The sequence below is a fragment of the Cebus imitator genome, unplaced genomic scaffold (genome assembly GCF_001604975.1).
Source record: "Cebus imitator isolate Cc_AM_T3 unplaced genomic scaffold, Cebus_imitator-1.0 Scaffold66, whole genome shotgun sequence".
NCBI lineage: Eukaryota > Metazoa > Chordata > Mammalia > Primates > Cebidae > Cebus > Cebus imitator.
In genome coordinates, this window is record NW_016107381.1 from 5,519,330 (window position 1) to 5,541,368 (window position 22,039).

The 22,039-nt window shown below is 41.1% G+C and overlaps 1 protein-coding gene across 2 annotated transcripts in view; it reads right to left on the minus strand.

Annotated features, from left to right (window-relative positions):
- Positions 1-1,940: 1,940 nt before the first annotated feature.
- RFWD3 (ring finger and WD repeat domain 3) overlaps positions 1,941-22,039 on the minus strand; it is a 51,887-nt gene continuing 31,788 nt past the window's right edge. The window contains exons 4-10 of one of the 2 annotated variants that reach the window (XM_017530553.2): positions 20,866-20,939; positions 16,855-17,049; positions 16,676-16,767; positions 10,300-10,414; positions 9,170-9,395; positions 4,530-4,680; positions 1,941-2,926 (exon numbers count right to left, since the gene is read on the minus strand). In XM_017530553.2, coding sequence (XP_017386042.1) covers positions 2,746-2,926; positions 4,530-4,680; positions 9,170-9,395; positions 10,300-10,414; positions 16,676-16,767; positions 16,855-17,049; positions 20,866-20,939 — 1,034 coding nt within the window. In that variant the 3' untranslated portion in view covers positions 1,941-2,745. The remainder of the gene's footprint in view (positions 2,927-4,529; positions 4,681-9,169; positions 9,396-10,299; positions 10,415-16,675; positions 16,768-16,854; positions 17,050-20,865; positions 20,940-22,039) is intronic. The other variant, XM_017530554.2, reaches the window with a different exon arrangement.

Consider the following 22,039-nt stretch of genomic DNA (forward strand, 5'->3'; position numbering starts at 1 on the left):
AAGAATCTGACCCAAACATGACCATGTCCTCCTATCTCCTTCATGTTCATCCTCCTGAATTCACAAAACAAGTGACTACAATCTGGAACCATTTCCAAGGTTTGGGAAGGGGTTAAAAAAAAAGCTCAAGGTGGGCACAGGTGACTCTGAAGAGATCTCATCAGTCAGCAAGCAAAGCCAAAATAAACCCTGGAGGGAGGGTGAGGGGGAACAGATGGCCAGCGGGCAGTGGGCAGAGCTGGGGGATTCAGAACCATGGCCCTTTGGATGACATTCCACCATGGGAGATGCCTCTGTGTAGGAGGTGTTTCACCAGATGGCCAGCTCATCTCCTGGAGTCTTAGCCACCAGGTAAGCTTGGGGACTTATAAGAATTTTATCTTATCTGAAACAGAAAACTAACAGGATAAAAACTGCACCTACTGCTGCCCCTGGGATTAATGAGAACAGAATCCTTAAGAGATTTGATTTATTTTCTAGCAGTTCTTCTTTGGTTGCCTGGCAATAAACAAGCAAAATTTAGAATAGAGGAAAAAAGTGTTCCTCTTCTTTCCCCACCAAAACACAAAAATCTCAAGACATTATAAACACTAACTGGGCCAGGCGTGGTGACTCACACCTGTAATCCCAGCGCTTTGGGAAGCTGAGGCAGCTGGATCACCTGAGGTCAAGAGTTTGAGATCAGCTTAGCCAACATGATGAAACCCTGGCTCTACTAAAAAGACAAAAATGAGCCAGGCATGATGGTGCACACCTGTAATCCCAGCTACCTAGGAGGCTGAGTCAGGAGACTCACTTGAACCTGGAGGTGGACGCTGCAGTAAGCAGAGATTGCGCCACTGCAGTCCAGCCTGGGCAACAAAGCAAGACTCTGTCTCAAAACTAAACAAAACAAAATGAAAAAAAAAAACACTCACTGGAGTGGAAGGAGGCAAAAATTCCTAAAAGAAGAGACAATTACGGGACATAACTAATTATTAGGTCTTTTTAAGACTTTATACGAAACACAAAAATTGCCATAATTTTAGGAACGTGAATCCTAAGATTCAGAAGTCATGACGGATTATGGTTACAAATGTATTTGTAAAAGGCATGTACACACAAAAAACAAAAGATGAAGGAAAGGTATGAATCCTATTAATGGTTGTGTTAGACTCTTGGGGCTATGGGCAATTTTTCTTCTTCTAACCAGGTTATGAATGGAAGACGAGTGAGTGATAATGTGGTCGCGAGTATTGTAGAGCTCTATCCACAGGGAAGGACTGGTGCTTTGTTTCCCTGCTTGCTTCTTTTTACCTTCCAAGCCATCACCTACCAAATCATCCTTCTATTACAGTCCATGGCATCTGCCCTTACCATGAGAGTTCATTCACACCCAAACTAGACTAGTTCCTGCTCTATGGGACAGATCCATGGAATAACCCACAAATGTCTAATTGCCATAAAGTTTCCAAGCTTTTAGTTCCTGTACTCAGCTTACCACAGACTGGTTATAAGCAATGTGGATCAGTAACACTGGTATAGAGTGGAGGCAGACCTGATGTTACTTTTTTTTTTTTTTTTTTTACATTTTTGAACAATATGAACATATGATGTTATGATTTAACAGCCAACCTCCAGGCCAGCTGTAGTGGCTCACATCTGTAATCCCAGCACTTTGGGAGGCTGAGGCAGGCGGGTCACTTGAGGTGAGGAGTTCAAGAGCAACCTGGCCAACATGGCAAAACCCCATCTCTACTAAAAATACAAAAATTAGATGGACGTGGTGGCAGGCACCTGTAATCCCAGCTACTTGGGAGGCTCAGGAGAATTGCTTGAATCCAGGAGGCAGAGGTTGCAGTGAGCCAAGACTATGCCACTGCATTCCAGGCTGGGTGACAAAAAAAGATTTCGTCACCAAAAAAAAAAAAAAAAAAAAAAAAAAAAAAAAAAAACCTGTCACCAACAGAAAAACCTTGCTGTATTTTACTGTCTACTCTATGTGAGCATAGTTTTCAGTAAATAATTATTACTTTATTGATATCTTTATGTTTAGCTCTCCTTGCTCTTTTTAATATATCCAGTTGGAAACAAAATTATCTCTTAGGTGATACTTTTCATTTTGGCCAGGTCACAGACCTTATTCCCCTTCTGAGAACTTTATACCTACAGGGCAGCTCAACACATTCTAAGACATAGTGGGGCTGGTGGCCATCCATCCTCAGAACTTGGTCTGACTTTATAAACTTCTCAATCTCATAAATGGATTAAACGATAAAGAATACAGTATCTTCAAACAAGTTGGTTTAGCTTTGGATTACATAAGTTTTAAATCACTTTTTATTAGGCTAGCCTTAACTGTTCTCTTCCTATGTGCTAGACATGTGGCTATTAAAGCAAGTGGCCTATGTTGACCAGATTTTACAGATGAAGCTTTCAATGGGCCAAGAAATACAACTACGGCCACACAACTTATAAGTAGTGGGGCTGGGTTCTGAACAGAGATCTGACTCTATTTTGCCATGTTAGATGATTACTGACTATGAACCTGGCTATAATTGTACCAGAACTCTCTGTCATATGAAATATCATAGATATAAACTCTTATTAATAAGAATGTTATTGATTCTGAAGTGACATCAAGTGGATCTTCAAAAACTCTTGTGAGGATTTCTGACCAACTGTGGAACACCCTCTGAAGAAACAATGAACACAATAATAAGGCAAGAGAAAGCTACTACTACCAGGAAGACAGTAAGCGGCTCCCTACCTGGCTTTCTGAGCTACTAACTCCTGGACATGACTGCTTGTGTTTCGCATGTCATATACTAGAATTGAACCATTGGCCAGTCCAGCATACATGTAGTTATTCTCATCAAGACACCAGCAACAGCTCCAGACAGGACGTCCAGCATTGTATGTCTGGACCACGGTGTTTGTCTCCAGGCTGTGGAGTTACAAGAGACTTTTACAACTGCGTTAAGAAAATCAAATACATGACAAAGATGTAAAGAGTATCATTTAAATGATCCTTAATCCTTAACTGAGAACACACTCACATGTCCAAAATATCTGGATTCCCTATTTTTTCTAAGATCTGCCCTGGTAACTCCTTTAAATTCTAGAACATTTGTTTTGGGGGCCACAGGTTTTCCTCTTGAGTTGTAAGGAAGTAAAAGAATAAAGGGGCTGGGCATGGTGGCACACCCCTGTAATCCTAGTATTTTGGGAAGCTGAGGCAGGCAGATCACTTGAGGTCAGGAGTTTTGAGACCAGCCTGACCAACACGGCAAAACCCTACCTCTACTAAAAACACAAAAATTAGTGAGGTGTGGTCAGCCGCAGTGGTTCACGCCTGTAATCCCAGCACTTTGGGAGGCTGAGGCCGGTGGATCACGAGGTCAAGAGATTGAGAACACCCTGGCCAACATGGGTGAAACCACCATCTCTAGTAAAAATACAAAAATTAGCTGGGTGTGGTGGCACTTGCCTGTAATCCCATCTACTTGGGAGGCTGAGGCACAAGAATCGCTTGAACCCAGGAGGCAGAGGTTGCAGTAAGCCAAGATCGAGCCACTGCACTCCAGCCTGGCGACAGAGCAAGACTCCATCTAGAAAAAAAAATTTAGCCAGGTGGCATACAACCACAATCCCAACTACTCGGGAGACTGAAATAGGAGAATCACTTGAAACCAGGAGGTGGAGGCTGCAGTGAGCCAAGATCATGCCACTATACTCCAGCCTCAGTGACAGAGCAAGACTCTCTCTCAAAAATAAGTAAGTAAGTAAGTGAGGTATAAAAGAAGTCATCATGGTACCCAAGGGCAGTGAGTGCTTGGTGAACATCTCTGTTACTCGGAATTATCCAGGTAACAGACCAGGACCAGGAGTAAGCAGTCCCTTACTCCTGGTATGGTAACTCTGTGATGTCAGGTACCAAAGCTCCCTCTATCCTATCATTCCACAAACTTTATTTTTTTATTATTTTTATTTATTAACTTACTTTGAGACAGAGCCTTGCTCTGTTGCCCAGGCTGGAGTACAGTGGTGCGATCTCAGCTCACTGTAACCTCCATTTCCCAGGTGATTCTTTTGCCTCAGCCTCCCTGGTAGGTGGGATTACAGATGCCTGCCACCATGCCCAGCTAATCTTTGTATTTTTAGCAAAGAAGGGGTTTCACCATGTTGGCCAGGCTAGTATCGAACTCCTGACCTCAGGTGATCTGCCTGCCTTGGCCTCCCCCAGTGTTGGAATTACAGGCGTGAGCCATCACGCCTGGCCTCCACCAGCTTTAGAATTTTATTCTCATCTCCTTAAAATATGCTTTAGACATCTTTTGTAACATATAATTTTAACAAAACAGGATACTATGCTTAGTTTTGTAACCTCCTGTGTCCATTTCTAAAAGCAATATATTTTAAATGGATCTCAGAAGACAATGTCTCAGACCAAAAAAAAACAGAGCTAAAGTCATCATAACACTGATATTAATTTCACGCTACTCAACACTCAACAGCCAAATCTCCACCTTCCTCCCCAAATCACTCACCTGGTCAGTTTAACTGTGTTGTCTAGGGAAGCAGACAGTAGTAAGCCTCTGGAGCAACTGTTAAAAGCTAGTCCACGGATCTGTTTGCCATGCATCGGAATGTACTGACTGCTTTTCATGTTGGCAGTACTCAACATCTTAACACCAAAGCCTGTCAAAAGCAAGAGAGTATGAAACAGATCACTGAAAGTGAACCTGGGGCAATGCAAACTACTTTTTCAAGTAGCTCCTCTGTCCACCTTTCTTGGCATGTAAGTCCTTGGGAACCAGCTGGTCAAACAAAATAAAAATTCTCCTGTGTTATAATTTATTTATTTATTTGTCAGACAGGGCCTCACTCTGTCACCCAGGCTGGAGTGCAGTGGTGTAATCTTGGCTCACTACAACCTCCACCTCCCGGTTCAAGTGATTCTCCTGCCTCAGCCTCTCGAGTAGCTGGGACTACAGGCATGTGCCACCACGCTCAGCTAACTTTTATATTTTTTGGTAGAAATGGGGTTTCACCATATTGGCCAGGCTGGTCTCAAACTCCTAGCCTCAAGTGATCTGCTCATCTCAGCCTTCCAAAGTGCTGAGATTATAGGCATGAACCACCATGCCTGGCCTATAATTTATTTTAAAAAGTACAACCCAGGCTGGGCACAGTGGCTCATGCCTGTAATCCCAGCACTTTGGGATGCTAGGGTAGGCGGATCGCCTGAGGTCAGGAGTTTGAGACAAGCCTGGCCAAGATGGTGAAATCCTGTCTCTATTAAAAATACAAAAAATTAGCTGGGCAAGGTGATGGGTGCCTGTAATCCCAGCTACTCGGGAGGCTGAGGCAGGAGAATTGCTTGAACCTGGGAGGCAGAGGTTGCAATGAGCCGAGACTACACCATTACACTCCAGCCTGGGCAACAAGAGTGAAACTCTGTCTCAAAACAAAACAAAAAGAAAAAGAAAAGAAAAAAAGTACAACCAACCCATGCTTGCCTCATGACCATGAAGAGAAGAAAAAAAGAAAAAGTATATTCCACTCCAAATGTCCAGGTAAATGGATAAACAAGTCTATGGTATACCCATATAATGGAATACTACCCATTAAAAAGGAATTAGCTACTAATATATACTACAATAAAACATTATGCAGAGAGAAAGAAGTTAGACCAAAAAATAATACTGCATGATTCCTTTTAGGTAAAATCCTAGAAAATGCAAACTAATCTGTAGTGACAAAAAGCACTGGCTGCATGGGGATAGAAACAGAAGGGTGGGGCAGATGAGATTACAAAAGGCCATAGGGAAACTTATGGGGTAATACATATGTTCATGGCTGAGTGTGGTAACTCATGCCTGTAATCTCAGCACTTTGGGAAGTTGAGGTGGTGGCTTGCTTGAACTCATGAGTTCAACACCAGCCTGAGCAATATGGTGAAACCCCATTGCTACAAACAATACAAAAATTAGCTGGGTATAGTGCTGTGAGCCTGCAATCCCAGCGATTTGAGAGGCTGAGGTGGGAGGACAGCTGGAGCCCGGGAGGTAGAGGTTGTAATGAGCTGAGATCATGCCCCTCTCCCTGCATTCCAGCCTGGGCGATAGAACTAGATCTTGTGCCAAAAAAAAAAAATAAATAAATAAATAAAATAAAGTTATCGTGATTGTAGTGATGGTTTTAGGGGTACATTACATATGTGAAAACTCATTAAATTGTATACGTTGAATATTTACAGTTTATTGCCTGTCAATTATACTTCAATAAAGCTGTTGAGACAGAATATTTCATCTGAACAACACTCTAGATGCAGAAGAGTGAACGATAAAGAATGAAAATAAATAATTTGTCAAGATATGTCACATCCGTGTGAAAAATGAAATGAAACAGATGACATTTCAAAACCCACATTCCTGAAGGGGGGAAAATAACCAACAAAAATATGTCCTTTTTTTTTTAAAGAAAAAAGAAATGGGGTTTCTCCATGTTGGCCAGGATGGTCTAGATCTCCTGACCTCGTGAACTCGGCCTCCCGAAGTGCTGGTATTACAGGATGGTCTAGATCTCCTGACCTCGTGAACTCGGCCTCCCAAAGTGCTGGGATTACAGGATGGTCTAGATCTCCTGACCTCGTGAACTCGGCCTCCCAAAGTGCTGGGATTACAGGTGTGAGCCACTGGGCCCAGCCTAAAAATATGTCCTTTTAAAACTATTAAGTACTTTATGTATGTATGTATGTGTACATATATATGTATATATGTACGTATACACACACACACACACACACACACACACACACACACAGAGGTAGATATCTCAACTAGGTAGCCAAGCATGGTGGCTCAGGCCTGTAATCACAGTACTTTGGGAGGCTGAGATGGCTGGATCACCTGAGGTCAGGAGTTCGACAGACCAGCCTAACCTTAATCATTTAGGGGAACAAGGACAACATGCTAAAGCCCTGTTTCAAATACAAAAATTAGCCATGCACGGTGGCATGCACCTGTAGTCCTAGCTACTTGGGAGGCTGAGGCAGGAGAATCTCTTGAACCCAGGAGGCAGAGGCTGCAGTGAGCTGAAATCATGACTGCCACTGCACTCCAGCCTATGCACAGAGCAAGACTCCATCTCAAAAAGAAAAAACAACAACAAAAAAAATCAATAAGGTAACATAAATACACACCGAGTTAATCATTTAGGGGAACAAGGACAAATCAGCACCAGCACAGTATCAAGCAGACTGCAATGGACACTTTAAGAAAAAAAGAGCCGAGCGCGGTGGCTCAAGCCTGTAATCCCAGCACTTTGGGAGGCCGAGGCGGGTGGATCACGAGGTCAAGAGATCGAGACCATCCTGGTCAACATGGTGAAACCCCATCTCTACTAAAAATACAAAAAATTAGCTGGGCATGGTGGCGCGTGCCTGTAATCCCAGCGACTCAGGAGGCTGAGGCAGGAGAATTGCCTGAACCCAGGAGGCGGAGGTTGCGGTGAGCCGAGATCGCGCCATTGCACTCCAGCCTGGGTAACATGAGTGAAACTTCATCTCAAAAAAGAAAAAAAAAGAAAAAAAGAACAGAACACATTCCCAATTTGGGGGACATTACAAGATAGTATTTTTCCAATCTGTTGGTTTTGATGATAAATTTTTTTTAAATTTTTAAATTTTTATTGATTGATTGATGGGGTTTCACCACATTGGTCAGGCTGGTCTTGAACTCCGGACCTCAGGTGATCCGCCCGCCTTGGTCTCCAAAGTGCCTGGATTACAGGCGTGAGCCACCACGCCCAGCCTCGATGATAAATATTTATTAAAAACTTAGATGGGATAAAGGAACATCACAAAATTATCCTTTTACTTTCCCCTCAACTGGGGGAGGCCCCTGATAGCCTCTCAACTCAGACCTGGTTAACAGTGAATAGAAAAATTTATGATAACCAGGCCGGGCGTGGTGGCTCATGCCTGTAATCCAAGCACTTTGGAGGCCAAGGCGGGCGGATCACCTGAGATCAGGAGTTCAAGACCAGCCTGACCAACATGGTGAAACCCCATCTTTTTTAAAAAAAAAAAAAAAAAAGAAAGAAAAAAGAAAAATTTATGATAACCTAGAGATTCCACTCAACCCTTCATATACCTAAGTTTGGTAGACATAATTTTGAAGCATTTGAATGGAAGCTCTAAGTGGGAAAACAGAAGAAACTACACTAAAGAAAAGGGGTCTCACAGTTAGCAGAAATCTTATGCTGAAGATAGCAGAAAGAAACATATGCAAGATTTAGAAATGATTTAATTGAGCATTTGAAAAGACTTGGTTTTCAACATTTAGAAAATCTAAAATTAAGCTTAAAAAGCATAAAATATGTTGAGAGAACATTAACCTAGTATTAATAAAACAATCAGTGTACTTCCTAAATTCTCTTATTTGGAAATTGTTAACCTGAACACTACTGAAAATAAAGTATTAAATTTTGTTTCACCTTGAATTAATTAACCCTTAGAGTAGTGCTTTGTCAAACATTTCCAGTCTAAAATGAAATCTGTAAGTTGAATAGGACATATAAGCCCTTTTCCTTGGACTATATCAAGGACTTCACCATCTTCTGCTTTACCATGGTTATCAGTATTTCTTTTTTCTTTTTTTTGAGATGAAGTTTTGCTGTTGTCACCCAGGTTTGAGTGCAATGGTGAGATCTCAGCTGACCACAATCTCTGCCTCCCGGGTTTAAGTGATTCTCCTGTCTCAGTGTCGTGAGTAGCTGGAATTACAAGCATGTGCCACCATGCCTGGCTAATTTTTTATTTTTAGTAGAGATGGGGTTTCTCCATGTTGGTCAGGCTGGTCTCAAACTGCCAACCTCAGGTGATCTGCCCACCTCGGCCTCCTAAAGTGCTAGGATTAAAGGCGTGAGCCACCATGCGTGGCAGTTATCAGTATTTCTACCCTCTTTGTTAATAAATTTATAGAATGAAGTCAATAGACAGTAAAGACATCTTTGTAGCACCCTGGGGTACTTGCACTAACAAGGGACTGATAGGGAAAGGTAATTTGGTGAGCTGTGGTAAGTGTTTGCCCACTAGTGAGTCTTGAATCTTTCAAAAAGGGAGAGGAAATAAACATAGGGAGTCTAATAAAGAACATGAAAACTGGGGTTCTAGATTGTTTACCTGGAAGAAAAGAGGCCTGAGGAGAAGGCTGTGATATCACCAGGCAGCTCAGGGCATCACAGTATGCCATGGTCCGGCAGTTTCCTGCCTGAGATATTGTGAAGGTCTTTTGGAAGTGGTACTTGTGCTGGCCCTGGCTGGAGGGTAAGCCACTCAGGACACATGCTTGGGAGCCCATGGGTTGCTTTAAGTTCTGATTTTGATGTGACATAAGTCTTTGCAAGTCCTAAAATGAAAAAGATTTTATAAATACAAAGCTTTTAATTTCATATTCCCCTCAAACACAATTCCTTGATCTTATACAGAAAGATTTCTTATCCATTATACAAAAATGTTAACATGAATCCTAGACAACTGCTAAGTTTTTAAAGTATTTCAACAAGCAAGTGAAATAAAGAGAGTACAGCATCATAATGTAAGGGATAGAAGTCCTTAATAGTAGTTTTGTTTGAAGTCCTTTAAAGAAAAAAAAAAAAAAAAACCACAGGGTCTCACTCTGTCACCCATGCTGGAATGCAGTGGTGCAATCGCAGCTCATTGTAACCTTCAAACTCCTAGTAAAGCCCTCATATGACTAGTAGATTTAGAAAAGTAAAATTATTTAAACAAGTTTGGAATTCTTGGCTGGTTATTTAATTTTTTCTAAAATTCAGATTGTAAGGCCAGGTGCAGTGGCTCACCTGAGGCCAGGAGTTCGAGACCAGCCTGGCCAACGGTGAAACCCTGTTTCTACTAAAAATACAAAAATTAGTTTGGTATGGTGGCAGGAGCTTTTAATCCCAGCTACTTGAGAGGCTGAGGCAGGAGAATTGCTTGAACCCAGGAGGTGGAGGTTGCAGTGAGCCAAGATCATTATCACTGCACTCCAGCCTAGGTGACAGAGTGAGACTCTGTCTCAAAATAAATAAATAAATAAATAAATAAAATAAAATTCAGACTATAGGTATCATAAAGTATGTAGTAAGTTTTGAACAGATTCCCTAATCAGAAATAAAATAAGGAGTTGGTCATGTTTATTTTCTAAACAACTTGGCAAATCCTATTTATTTCTGAGACGAATATACATAACATTTAGATTCTTCTTCCATTCCTATTCCAAAAGTTGTTTGGGTCAGAAAGGACAAACGTACCTTAACACGGCTTTGAAGTCTAGTGCACTCATCAGTGAGGACCTGCAGTTGGAGCCGGCACTGTGCTGATTCTAACTCAGCCTGCTTCCTTAGCATCTGCTCCTTCAGTAGGGAACTAGAGGGGTAAAGCCAGCAACATGTGGGGATTAGGAAGGCTAGAGAAGACTTCCCATCAAGATAGCAGAGTTAAGTTCATGCTGTGATGCACGAACTTTGCTGTAAATATGTTATGACAGTGAATAAAATACAAAAAGAGAAAAATCTCTCCAGAAACAGGTTTTGAGGTAAGCAGGGAGTGATGGTCAGGAATTTGACTACTACTAAAAAACAAGGACTCAAAATGCCACAGGCAAAACAAGAGAACAGAGCCAATCTAGTGCTTTAACTAAGGCAAATTATAAAAGATTAAACTGATATGTTAAAAGGCCAAGGTTACTGGATTAAAAAGAAAACAATAAGCCTTTCGTTGTTCATGAGATACTCAAATAATATAATCCCAAAAAGAATCTGAAGTTAAAAAGAGTGAAAGTATACATCAAGCAAACACTAACAAAAGCCCAATTAGAAATAAGGAAAAAGCATAAACAGGCAAAAGGAGGAACAATGTAACATAAGGACACATTCACCAAGAATAACAATGGTACTTTTGTATGTACCTAAAAACAGGCTCAAAATATGAAATGCAAAGACAGAATTCTACTCCAATGAGATATGGAAGAAAAAGATATAAAAATTGGAAGAGATAAAACTGTTCTTATTAGGTTTATGGCAAATTTAAGAGAACCCACAAACAATTACAGTTTAGCAAGGTTGCTGGACTCAAGACCAAGAAAATTAGATCAATAGCGGACCCCATATCAGATAACTGATTAGTAAACGTAATTTTAAAAATGTATTCACAACAATTTTAACAGCAATCTAGAAATACAGTCATGTGTGGCTTAATGATATGAGCATGTTCTGACACACGTTAGGCAATTTTGTTAATATGAACATTACAGAAGGTACTCACAGAAACCTATATAGTATAGCCTACTACACACCTAGGATACTGTTGCTCCCAGGCTACAAACATGTATAGCATGTTATCATACTGAATACCACAGGGAATTATAATAGAATGGCATTTATGTATCTAAACATAGAAAAGGTAATGCATTGTGCTAAGACATTTCTTTTCCTTTTTTTTTTTTTTTTTGAGACTGAGTCTCGCTCTGTGGCCCAGGCTGGAGTACAGTGGTATGATCTTGGCTCACTGCTATCTCTGCCCCCTCAGGTTCAAGAGATTCTCCTGCCTCAGCCTCCTGAGTAGCTGGAATTATAGGCACATGCCACCACGCCCAGCTAATTTTTGGATTTTTAGTAGAGACAGGGTTTCACCATGTTGCCTAGGCTGGTCTCAAACTCCTGGCCTCAAGTGATATACCTGCCTTGGCCTCCCAAAGTGTTGGGATCACAGGTATGAGCCACCACAGCCGGTGCACTAAGATATTTCAATAAAAACAACATCACTTACACAACAGAATTTTTCAGCTCCATTTAATCTTATGGGGCCACCATTGTATATACAATCTGTCATTGACCCCACGGTCATTACGCAGCATGTGACTGTAAAGTAAAAGGCTAAGTAGGACCTTTATGAAGCAAAATATACTTGTGAAAGACACAAGAAAATAGTGAATAAATGGAAGGATATTATGTAATGTTCATGACTGGAAATACTAACCATAACAAAGATGGTACTTCCTAAGTTACTCTGTAAATCTGATGCAATTTCAAATCAAGATTCCAAAGGTTTTTTTCATCAAACTTAAGAAATGAACTTTAAAAAATTAATATGGAGAACAATGCCAAAAATAGCAAAAGACACTTTTGCAGAACAAGGTGGGGGGACATATTTTAAAGCTACAATAAATTATAACTTGGGATATTGGGGCAAGAATTAACAAAAAGACCATGGAACAAGAGTACAGTAGTGCCCCTTATCTAGTTTCATTTCCCATGGTTTTCGATATCTTCTATCAACCACAACCCACAAATATTGAGATATGGTGAGAGAGAGATGGAGACCACATTCCACATTCACATAACTTTTTTTTTTTTTTTTTTTTTTTGAGACGGAGTTTCGCTCTTGTTACCCAGGCTGGAGTGCAATGGCGCGATCTCGGCTCACCGCAACCTCCACCTCCTGGGTTCAGGCAATTCTCCTGCCTCAGCCTCCTGAGTAGCTGGGATTACAGGCACGCGCCACCATGCCCAGCTAATTTTTTGTAGTTTTAGTAGAGACGGGGTTTCACCGTGTTGACCAGGATGGTCTCGATCTCTTGACCTTGTGATCCACCCGCCTCGGCCTCCCAAAGTGCTGGGATTACAGGCTTGAGCCACCGCGCCCGGCTCACATAACTTTTATTACAGTATATTGGCATAATCGCTCTATTTTATTATCAGTTATTGCTGTTAATCTCTTATTGTTCCTGATTTATAAATTAACCTTTAGATTTGTATGTATAGGAAAAAACATACTATAGTTTCAGGTATTCACTGGGGGCTCTTAGAAGGTATTCATTGTGGCTAAGGGGGGACTACTGTAGTCCATTCATATATGAAAACTTGATTTTTTTTTTGGGAGACAGACTCTCACTCTGTCGCTCAGGCTGAAGTGTGGTGACACGATCTTGGCTCACTGAAACCTCTGCCTCTTGCGTTAAAGCGATTCTCCTGTCTCAGCCTCCTGAGAAGCTGAGATTACAGGTGGATGCCACCACTCCTGGCTAATTTTGTATTTTTAGTAGAGACGGGGTATCACTATGTTGGTCAGGCTGGCCTAGAACTCCTGACCTCGTGATTTGCCTGCCTTGGCCTCCCAAAATGCTGGGATTATAGGCATAATATATATATATATAGCCACTGCACCTGGCTGGAAACTTAATGTAGGATAGAAGTAGCAATGAACACTTGTACAGAAAAAATATACCATTTAGTAAATTATGAGTCAAGTGTGGTGCCATGTGCCTGTAGACTCACGTACTCGGGATGCTGAGGTTGGAGAACTGCTTGAGCCTAGGAGTTTGATGGCGCCACTGCACACTGGCCTTTATGATAGAGCAAGACCCTGTCTTTGTGATAGAGCTAGGTGCTGTCTTTTTTAAAAAAATTTTCTTGACCGAAACATTCCTGCAAATCAGTAAGAAACAAACAACCCAATACAAATGAATTAAAAATATGAATTCTTTTGCTCACAAAAGAGTACGTTCCACCTCAATTGTAATTAAGGTAATGTAAATTAAGGTGAAATACTACTTCATGCAACGAGACTGGGAAAAAATACTAAATCTAATATAAAATGGGCAAGGGGGCTGGGTGTGGTGGCTCATGTCTGTAATCCCAGAACTTTGGGAGGCTAAGAATCATGAGGTCAGGAGATTGAAATCATCCTGGCTAACAAGGTGAAACCCTGTCTCTACTAAAAATACAAAAAATTAGCTAGGCGGGGAGGCACGCAACTGTCGTCCCAGGTACTTGGGAAGCTGTGGCAGGAGAATGGCTTGAACCTGGGAGGCAGAGGTTGCAGTGAGCCAAGATTGTGCCACTGCACTCCAGCCTGGACAGCAGAGCTAGACTCTTTTAATAAATAAATAAAAATAAAATTGGAATGGGTGCAGTGGCTCACACCTGTAATCCCAGCACTTTGGGAGGCCAAGGTGGGCGGATCACCTAAGGTCAGGAGTTCGAGACCAGCCTGACAACATGGAGAAACCTGTCTCTACTAAAAATACAGAATTAGCTCGGCGTGGTGCTGCACAGCTATAATCCCAGCTACTCAGGAGGCTGAGGCAGAGGAATTGCTTGAACCCAAGAGGCAGAGGTTGCAGTGAGCTGAGATCACTCCACTGCACGGTAGCATGGGTAACAAGAGAGAAACTGTCTCACAAAAAATAAACGAATAAAACTGTCAAGGGTATAGAAAAATGAGAAATCTCTCATTTTTTTTGAAACAAGAGTAATTCGACAATATCTAGGTAAAGCTGAAATAAATGTACCCTATAATAAAGCAATTCCATTGCTAGACCCGACTCTCATCACCATGGCTGATATTAACAAAAACTGGAGACAACCTAAATGTCTACCAATATAAAATACAAACAGATAAATTTTGACTAGAAAACTAGAGTACTATCAAGAAACTGAAATGAAAAAAACTAGAGCCACGTGTATCAACTAGGATATGCTCCCAAAACGTAATATTAAGCAAAAAGGCAAACTACAGAAGAAAAAATTATAATCTAACATAACATTTGCATAAAGTATAAACACCTTCTAAATCATACTATGTATAATTTACAAATACGTATGTAGTTGATCAAATACATAATCACTATTGGGAATGAACACCTAATTCATGAAAGCAGTTACCTATGGAATTAAGGAGAACGTAGTTCACAGGAAGGCTTCTAGTGTTTCTTCTTTTTCTAAGACAGAGTCTTGCTCTGTTGCCCAGGCTGGAGTGCAGCGGCACAATCTCGGCTCACAGTAACCTCCACCTCCCAGATTCAAGCGATTCTTGTGCCTCAGCCTCCTGAGTAGCTAGCAATCATCCACCCTCATGCCTGGCTAATTTTTTGTATTTTGAGTAGAGACAGGGTTTCATCATGTTGCCCAGGCTGGTCTTGAACTCCTGATCTTAGGCAATCTGCCCGCCTCAGCCTCCCAAAGTGCTAGGATATAGGTGTGAGTCACTGTGCCTGGCTCTTCTATAATTTACTTCTTCTTTAAAATTTTTTTTCCTTTTTTTCCTTCTTCCCTTGGTCAACAGATTTATCTTTATTTTAATTTTTTTTTTTTTTTGAGACAGAGTCTTGCTCTGTCACCCAGGCTAGAGTGCAGTGGCACAACCACCGCTCACTGCACCTGCAACTTCCTGGGCTCAAGCAATCCTCCCTTCTGAGTAGCTGGGATTAAGGCGTGCACCACTATACCTGGCTAATTCTTTCCATTTATGGTAGAGACAAGGTCTCACAATGTTGCTCATGCTGGTCTCAAATAATCCTCCTGCCTCAGCCTTCCAAAGTGCTGGGATTACAGGCATGAGCCACTATACTCAGCCTACTTCTTTTCAAAAAGGCTCAAAGCAAATATGGAAAAATATAAAGATTTGATAAAATTGGATACAAGGCTGTCTGTTTTATTAGTTTGTATTGGCATTTTGAAATTCTTCATTTTTTCTAAGGAGTCTGGAGGGTACACTAATTGACTATTGTAATCAGTGAATTGTTTTTAAATATAATCACCCATTAATAGCCATACATATAGATTTTGCCTATTCAACAAAATTCCTCTCTGTATACATCTTCCATTATTTAAAAATGCTCTAAGTGATTACTGGTTGGAACAAATAAGTAAAAACAATGAAGAAAATTAAAATAATCTACACAGTGACTACCTATAGTATTTTTTTTCTTTCTTTAAAAAAAAATTTTAAATAGAGACAGGATCTCGCTATGTTGGCCAGTTTGGTCTTGAACTCCTGGCCTCAAGCAATCCTTTCACCTTGGTCTCCCAAAGTGCTGGATTACAGGAGTCAGCCATTGCACCAGCCATGTTTTCTTTTTCTAGTTCACAAAAATGTGATCATACTACTAACATGCTTTCACAGGACAACACACGCACACTTCAGCACTGTAAAGTATTCTGTCTGGGCACACACCACCGTTCACTCTTATCCTCTTGCCTTGGACTTTCAACAATGCTAAATGGAGTGTCATTAAGTAAATTTTTGTACACACCCTTTAATGATTCCTTAGAACAAATGCCTGAGCAATTATTATTAGATCAAAGGCTTTGAGACACATTTCCAAGGACGTCTCAAAATGGCTTTGCCTGTGTACATCCTAACCAGTAAAGTGTAAGAGAATCCATGTCCCTGCACCTCTCTCAATGGTGCGTATGTTCTTTAGTATTTTTGAAGCATATACTGAGTGGTTTTACTAGCAACTGTTTATGTGCTTCCAAAATCCTGGTAATTTTTTATTGCACTGTATGGACAACGCTTCACTTAAAGAATTTTCTGTATCAAGAACTACTGGGGGACTCACGGACATGAGAAGCAAAAACAGCAATAGTCAAGTAATGTGCCAGATCCTTGTTTAATGCTGTATGTTTAATGCTATATGTAAGGCAAATGATGCAGACTTTCTTCAGAAGATGATCAGGCCTGAATTATAAATAACAACATAAGACAGACTGCCAAGGATCCCCAGAAATCCCAAGTCACAGGTCAAGTAAAACCTCACTATGAGTGACTCGTATCTCCTTTTTCAGATGCGCCTACAATGAACCAAAAGGGAACATTCCAGCCAGGCATACTCTCACCACCTACCTTTTCATGTGCTCCTGTTCACTGGTGTCCAAAGCGCGTAGGGTTCGGGCATAAAGAACAACAATGTCACTGTGCTTGGCTTTCTTGTTGCACTAAAGAATCCAACAGGACATAATTAGAGTGGTTCTAGGAATTTGCCTGACTTAACATGTTAGTGTGTCCTTACCTATGGTCCTTACCTGGGGACATTTTCGTACTTGTCCTTTGAGCCACGTGGAAATGCACCTATACCCAAAGAGATGGCCACAGCGTAATGCCGAGAGCCGGTGGTCCCCAGCATTGGTCCACTGTTCCAGACATATTGTGCAAGTGTCCCCTTCTTCTTCATCCACAGAAGCAGAAGGTGGCAGAGGATTGGACTTCTGGGAAGATGGCTAGATGGGTATCAGAATATACTCAAATTAGAGAAAATGTAAAATCAATCTTGAAGAAGATGTACAACTCTAAGAAACGAACAAAAGTGCAAAAAAGTGATACAAATGTAATTAAAAGTGCTGCAGAAAACTTGAAACACCTATGAATCACTTGTCATTCTAGAATGCAATGTGGCAAAATATAATATAAGCTATGAAAACTACACTACTCTTTGATCTTAAAGAATTCTTGGATATTTTTTCTTTCATTCAAACAAAGAAAAGCAGCTATCCATATAAAGATATAGCAGCTATAAAATATTTAGCTCCTGTGTATCGGAGGAAAAAAAAGAGAACAAAGAAAGCATATAAACAGCTTACAAGAAAAACACAATGGTAAGTGTTTGCTTTTAAAGAAATGTAAATTAAAGAGAACATTTTCATCTATTAGATTGGTACAAATTCATGTCTGATGACACCAAGCACTGTTAAGGGTAAATGAGATATGGACATGCTTATATATTGTTGCCTTAAATAAAAAGTGGCACCATTGGGTATTATCCATGAAAATTAAAACACGTATATCTTTCCTTTGGCATAGCAATCTCTCTACTAGAGATATCTCATGGATATACAACCATGCATTGCTTGACAATGGGAATACATTCTGAGAAATGCAGCCTTAGGCGATTTTGTCACTGAATGATCCCAGAGGTATTTAAACAAACCTAGGCTGTATAACCTATTACAAACTTAGGCCACAAACCTGTATAGCATGTTACTGTGCCAATTACTGCAGGCAACTGTAGCACAATGGTAAGTATTTGTGTATCTAAACACAGAAAAGGTACAATAAAAATGTGGTATTATTATACATGTATATTATATATATATTTTTTGAGACAGAGTCTCACTTTGTCGCCTAGGCTGGAGTGCAGTCGTGTGACCTCCAACCAATGCAAAGTCCGCCTCCTGGGTTCAAGTGATTCTCCTGCCTTAGCCTCCAAACTAGCTGGGATTACAGGCACACACCACCATGACTGGCTAATTTTTGTTTTTTATTTTTAGTAGAGACGGGGTTTTGCCATGTTGGCCAGGCTGGTCTCAAATTCCTGACCTCAAGTGATCTGCCTGCCTTGGTCTCCCAAAGTGCTGGGATCACAGGCATGAGTCACTATGCCCGGCCTCATGTTATAATCTTAAGAGACAACCATCATACATGTGGCCTGTCATTGACTGAAACTATTATGCATCTCATGATCATAGTCACAAATATTTTCTAAGACAATTATATAAGATTGTTTTGCTGGGCGATGTGGCACGTGCCTGTAGTCCCAGCTACTTGGGAGGCTGAGGTGGGAGGATCGCTTGAGCCTAGGAGTTCTAGGCTTGAGTGTGCTATGCTGATTGGGTGTCTGCACTAAGTTTGGCATCAATATGGTGACTTCCCGGGAGCGGGGGATCACCAGGTTGCCTAAGGAAGGGTGAACCCACCCAGGTCGGAAATGGAGCACGTCAAAACTCCCGTGCTGATCAGTAGTGGGATCTCGCCTATGAATAGCCACTGCACTCCAGCCTGGGCAACATAGCAAGACCCCATCTCTATTTAAAAAAAAAAAAAAAAAAAAAAAAAAAAAGATTGTTCCATGAAGTCCAAATGCAGTGATTCATGCCTATAATCCTAGCACTTTAAGAGGCCAAGGCAGGAGGATGACTTGAGCTCAGGAGTTTGAAATCAGCCTGGCAACACAGCGAGACCTTGTCTCTGTTAAAAATTTTAAAAATTAGTCATGTGTGATGGCACATGCCTGAAGTCCCAAGTAGTCAGGGGGCTGAGGTAAGAGCAACACCTGAGCCATGGAGATTGAGATTGAGGCTGCAGTGAGCTATGACTGGCGCTCCAGCATGGGGGACAGAAAGAGACCCTGTTTCAAAAAAAAAAAAAAAGTTCAGTGTAGCATGATTTATATCTGGAAAAAAAAAAAAGTATTATACTCCCAAGTAGTTAAGAAAACACAGGCATGTGTCACCATACACCAACCATGCTTTACATGATAAGGGAAGAATTAACTCAAAATTTATTTGTATGATGGAATGCCACGCAGCTATTAATAAGAACAAGATACAACTTTATGTACTGATAACAGAAAGCTAAGATGTAATAAGCTGGGAAAAATGAGCCAGACTCAAATAAAAACACAAAGAGCATATAGAAATATGCAAAGAGTAGATAAATGATGTTTTGAGATTGGCAGAATTCACAGCAGATGTCAATAACTCATATTGAGGACAATGATATATAGGTATTATTATTATTATTTTGAGATGGAGTCTCGCTCTGTGACCCAGGCTGGAGTGCAGTGGCATGATCTCGGCTGATTGCAACCTCTGCTTCCTGGGTTCAAGTGATTCTCCTGCCTCAGCTTCCTGAGTAGCTGGGACTACAGGCACATGCCACCACACATGAATAATTTTGGCATTTTTAGTAGAGTCAGGGTTTCACCATGTTGGCCAGGCTTGTATCGAACTCCTGACCCCCAGGTGATCCACCCACCTTGGCTTCCCAAAGTCCTAGGATTACAGGTGTGAGCCACTGCACCCGGCCATTATTATTATTATTTTGAGATGATGTCTTGCTCAATCTCCCAGGCTAGAGTGCACTGGCGCTTTCTTGGCTCACTGCAACCTCCGCTTCCCAGATTCAGGCAATTCTCCTACCTCAGCCTGCTAAGTAGCTGGGATTACAGGCACCAGCCACCACACCCAGCTAATTTTTGTATTTTTAGTAGAGACGGGTTTTGCCACATTGACCAGGCTGGTCTCGAACTCCTGATTTCAGATGATCAGCCTGCCTTGGCCTCCCACAGTGCTGGGATTATAGGTGTGAGCCACTGCATCTGGCCCATTATTTTTAAAACTAAAAATTATCACCTACTAATCATATTCTGCCTGATAGTTTTTTTTAATTTTAATTTTTTGAGACAGGGTCCCACTCTGTTGTGCTGGAGTGCAATAGTGCAATCATGGCTCATTGAAGCCTTGACCTCCCAGGCTGAAGCAGGATTGCTTCAGCCTCCCTAAGTAGCTGGGACTACAGGTGTGTGCCACCACACCCAGCTGATGTGCTTGATAATTTATAAAGCACATTTACATTTTTTCAACTGATACTTAACCTTGTTGGCCAGATGGGACAGGTTATCCTCAATACTACTCCCTCCCCATTTTTAAATCTAAGAGAAAGCAGTCACACAAATAATGAGTAACTGGGTTAGGATACACACCTGGACCTCTTCCCCACAAAGCCAGCAAGCTTCCCATTTTAACTGCAGCCCCTCCTTTTTTTTTTTTTTTTTTTTTTAAAAGTAGAGACAAGTTTTGCCATGTTGGCCAGACTGGTCTCGAACTCCGAACTTCATGGGATCACCTTGGCCTCCCAAAGTGCTGGGATTACAGGTGTAAGCCACCGTGCCAGGCCAAAAACCCAAACCTTTTATTTAAAAGGATATTCAGGTTGGGCATGGTGACTCATGTCTATAATCTCGATGCTTTGGGAGACTGAGGTAGGTGGACCTCTAGAGCCCAGGAGTTCTAAACCAGCTGGGTAACATAGTGAGACCCTGTCTCTACGACAAATAAAAAATTTAGCTGAGTATGGTGGTATTATCTGTAGTTCCAGTTATTCAGGTGGCTGAAGTGGGAGGATCTTTTGAGCCTAGGGGTTTGAGGCTAGAGTGAGTTATGACTACACCACTGAACTACAGCCTGGGTGAGAGTAAGACCCAGTCTCAAATAAAATTAAAAAAAATAAAAAATAACAAAAAATGATGTTCATGTTACCTGTTTGGGGAGGGTTTCATCTCCATTGACAGATGTAACTTCTTGCTCTGCTGAGACACCTGCTAGTTGCTCTGCCAAGTCATTTCCAAAAATGACAGGATAGGGAAAATACAAAATAAGATATGTCAGGTAGGAGAAGATAGCAAGAAAGAGCCTGACTCACTACAGCTTCCCATTTCTAACTAACAGTGCTCCTGCAAAAGAGATGACAATTTCTCCAGGTACCATCAGTGAATTTATTTTTAAAAATTTATTTTGGATATTTTCAAACATACATAAAAGTAGACAGAACAGTATAGGTAAGCCACAAGTACCCATCACTCAATTGAAAAAATAATCAACATTTTGCCAATCTTGTTCCACCTAAGCCCTCATTCCATTATTTTCTTTTGGTTGGAATACTTAACAAACCTTAAAATGTCATTGCACTTGCAACAACTTCTGCAAACACTGATAAAAATTCTTTTTCTTAACATACACACTGTGTAATTATTATACCTAACAATAGTCCGCCAATACCATGGAATAACCAGGCATCCATATCAACAGTTTTAAAGCTGCTTTCTTTCTTTCTTTTTTTTTTTTTGAGACGGAATTTCACTCGTTACCCAGGCTGGAGTGCAATGGTGCGATCTCGGCCCACCGCAACCTCCGCGTCCTGGGCTCAGGCAATTCTCCTGCCTCAGCCTCCTGAGTAACTGGGATTACAGGCATGCACCACCATGCCCAGCTGATTTTTTGTATTTTTAGTAGAGATGGGGTTTCACCATGTTGACCAGGATGGTCTCGATCTCTTGACCTCGTGATCCACCCGCCTCGGCCTCCCAAAGTACTGGGATTACAGGCGTGAGCCACTGCGCCCAGCCTAAAGCTACTTTCTAAAGATTTATTCCAATCAGAATCCAAAAAAGGTACCCATAAAGAGACATAACTTATGTCTCTTAAGTCTTTTTCATTCTATTACAATTCCCCCTCACCCATTTTTTTCCCTCTCTGACAATGATTTGTCAGATAATTTGTCTAATGAAATATCCTATACATCCTGGATTTGGCTGACTGCTTCTTCATGAAATTGTTTAACTTTTTAAAATTATTATTATTATTTTTTATTTTTTATTTATTTTTTTTTTTTTGAGTCGGAGTTTCGCTCTTGTTACCCAGGCTGGAGTGCAAT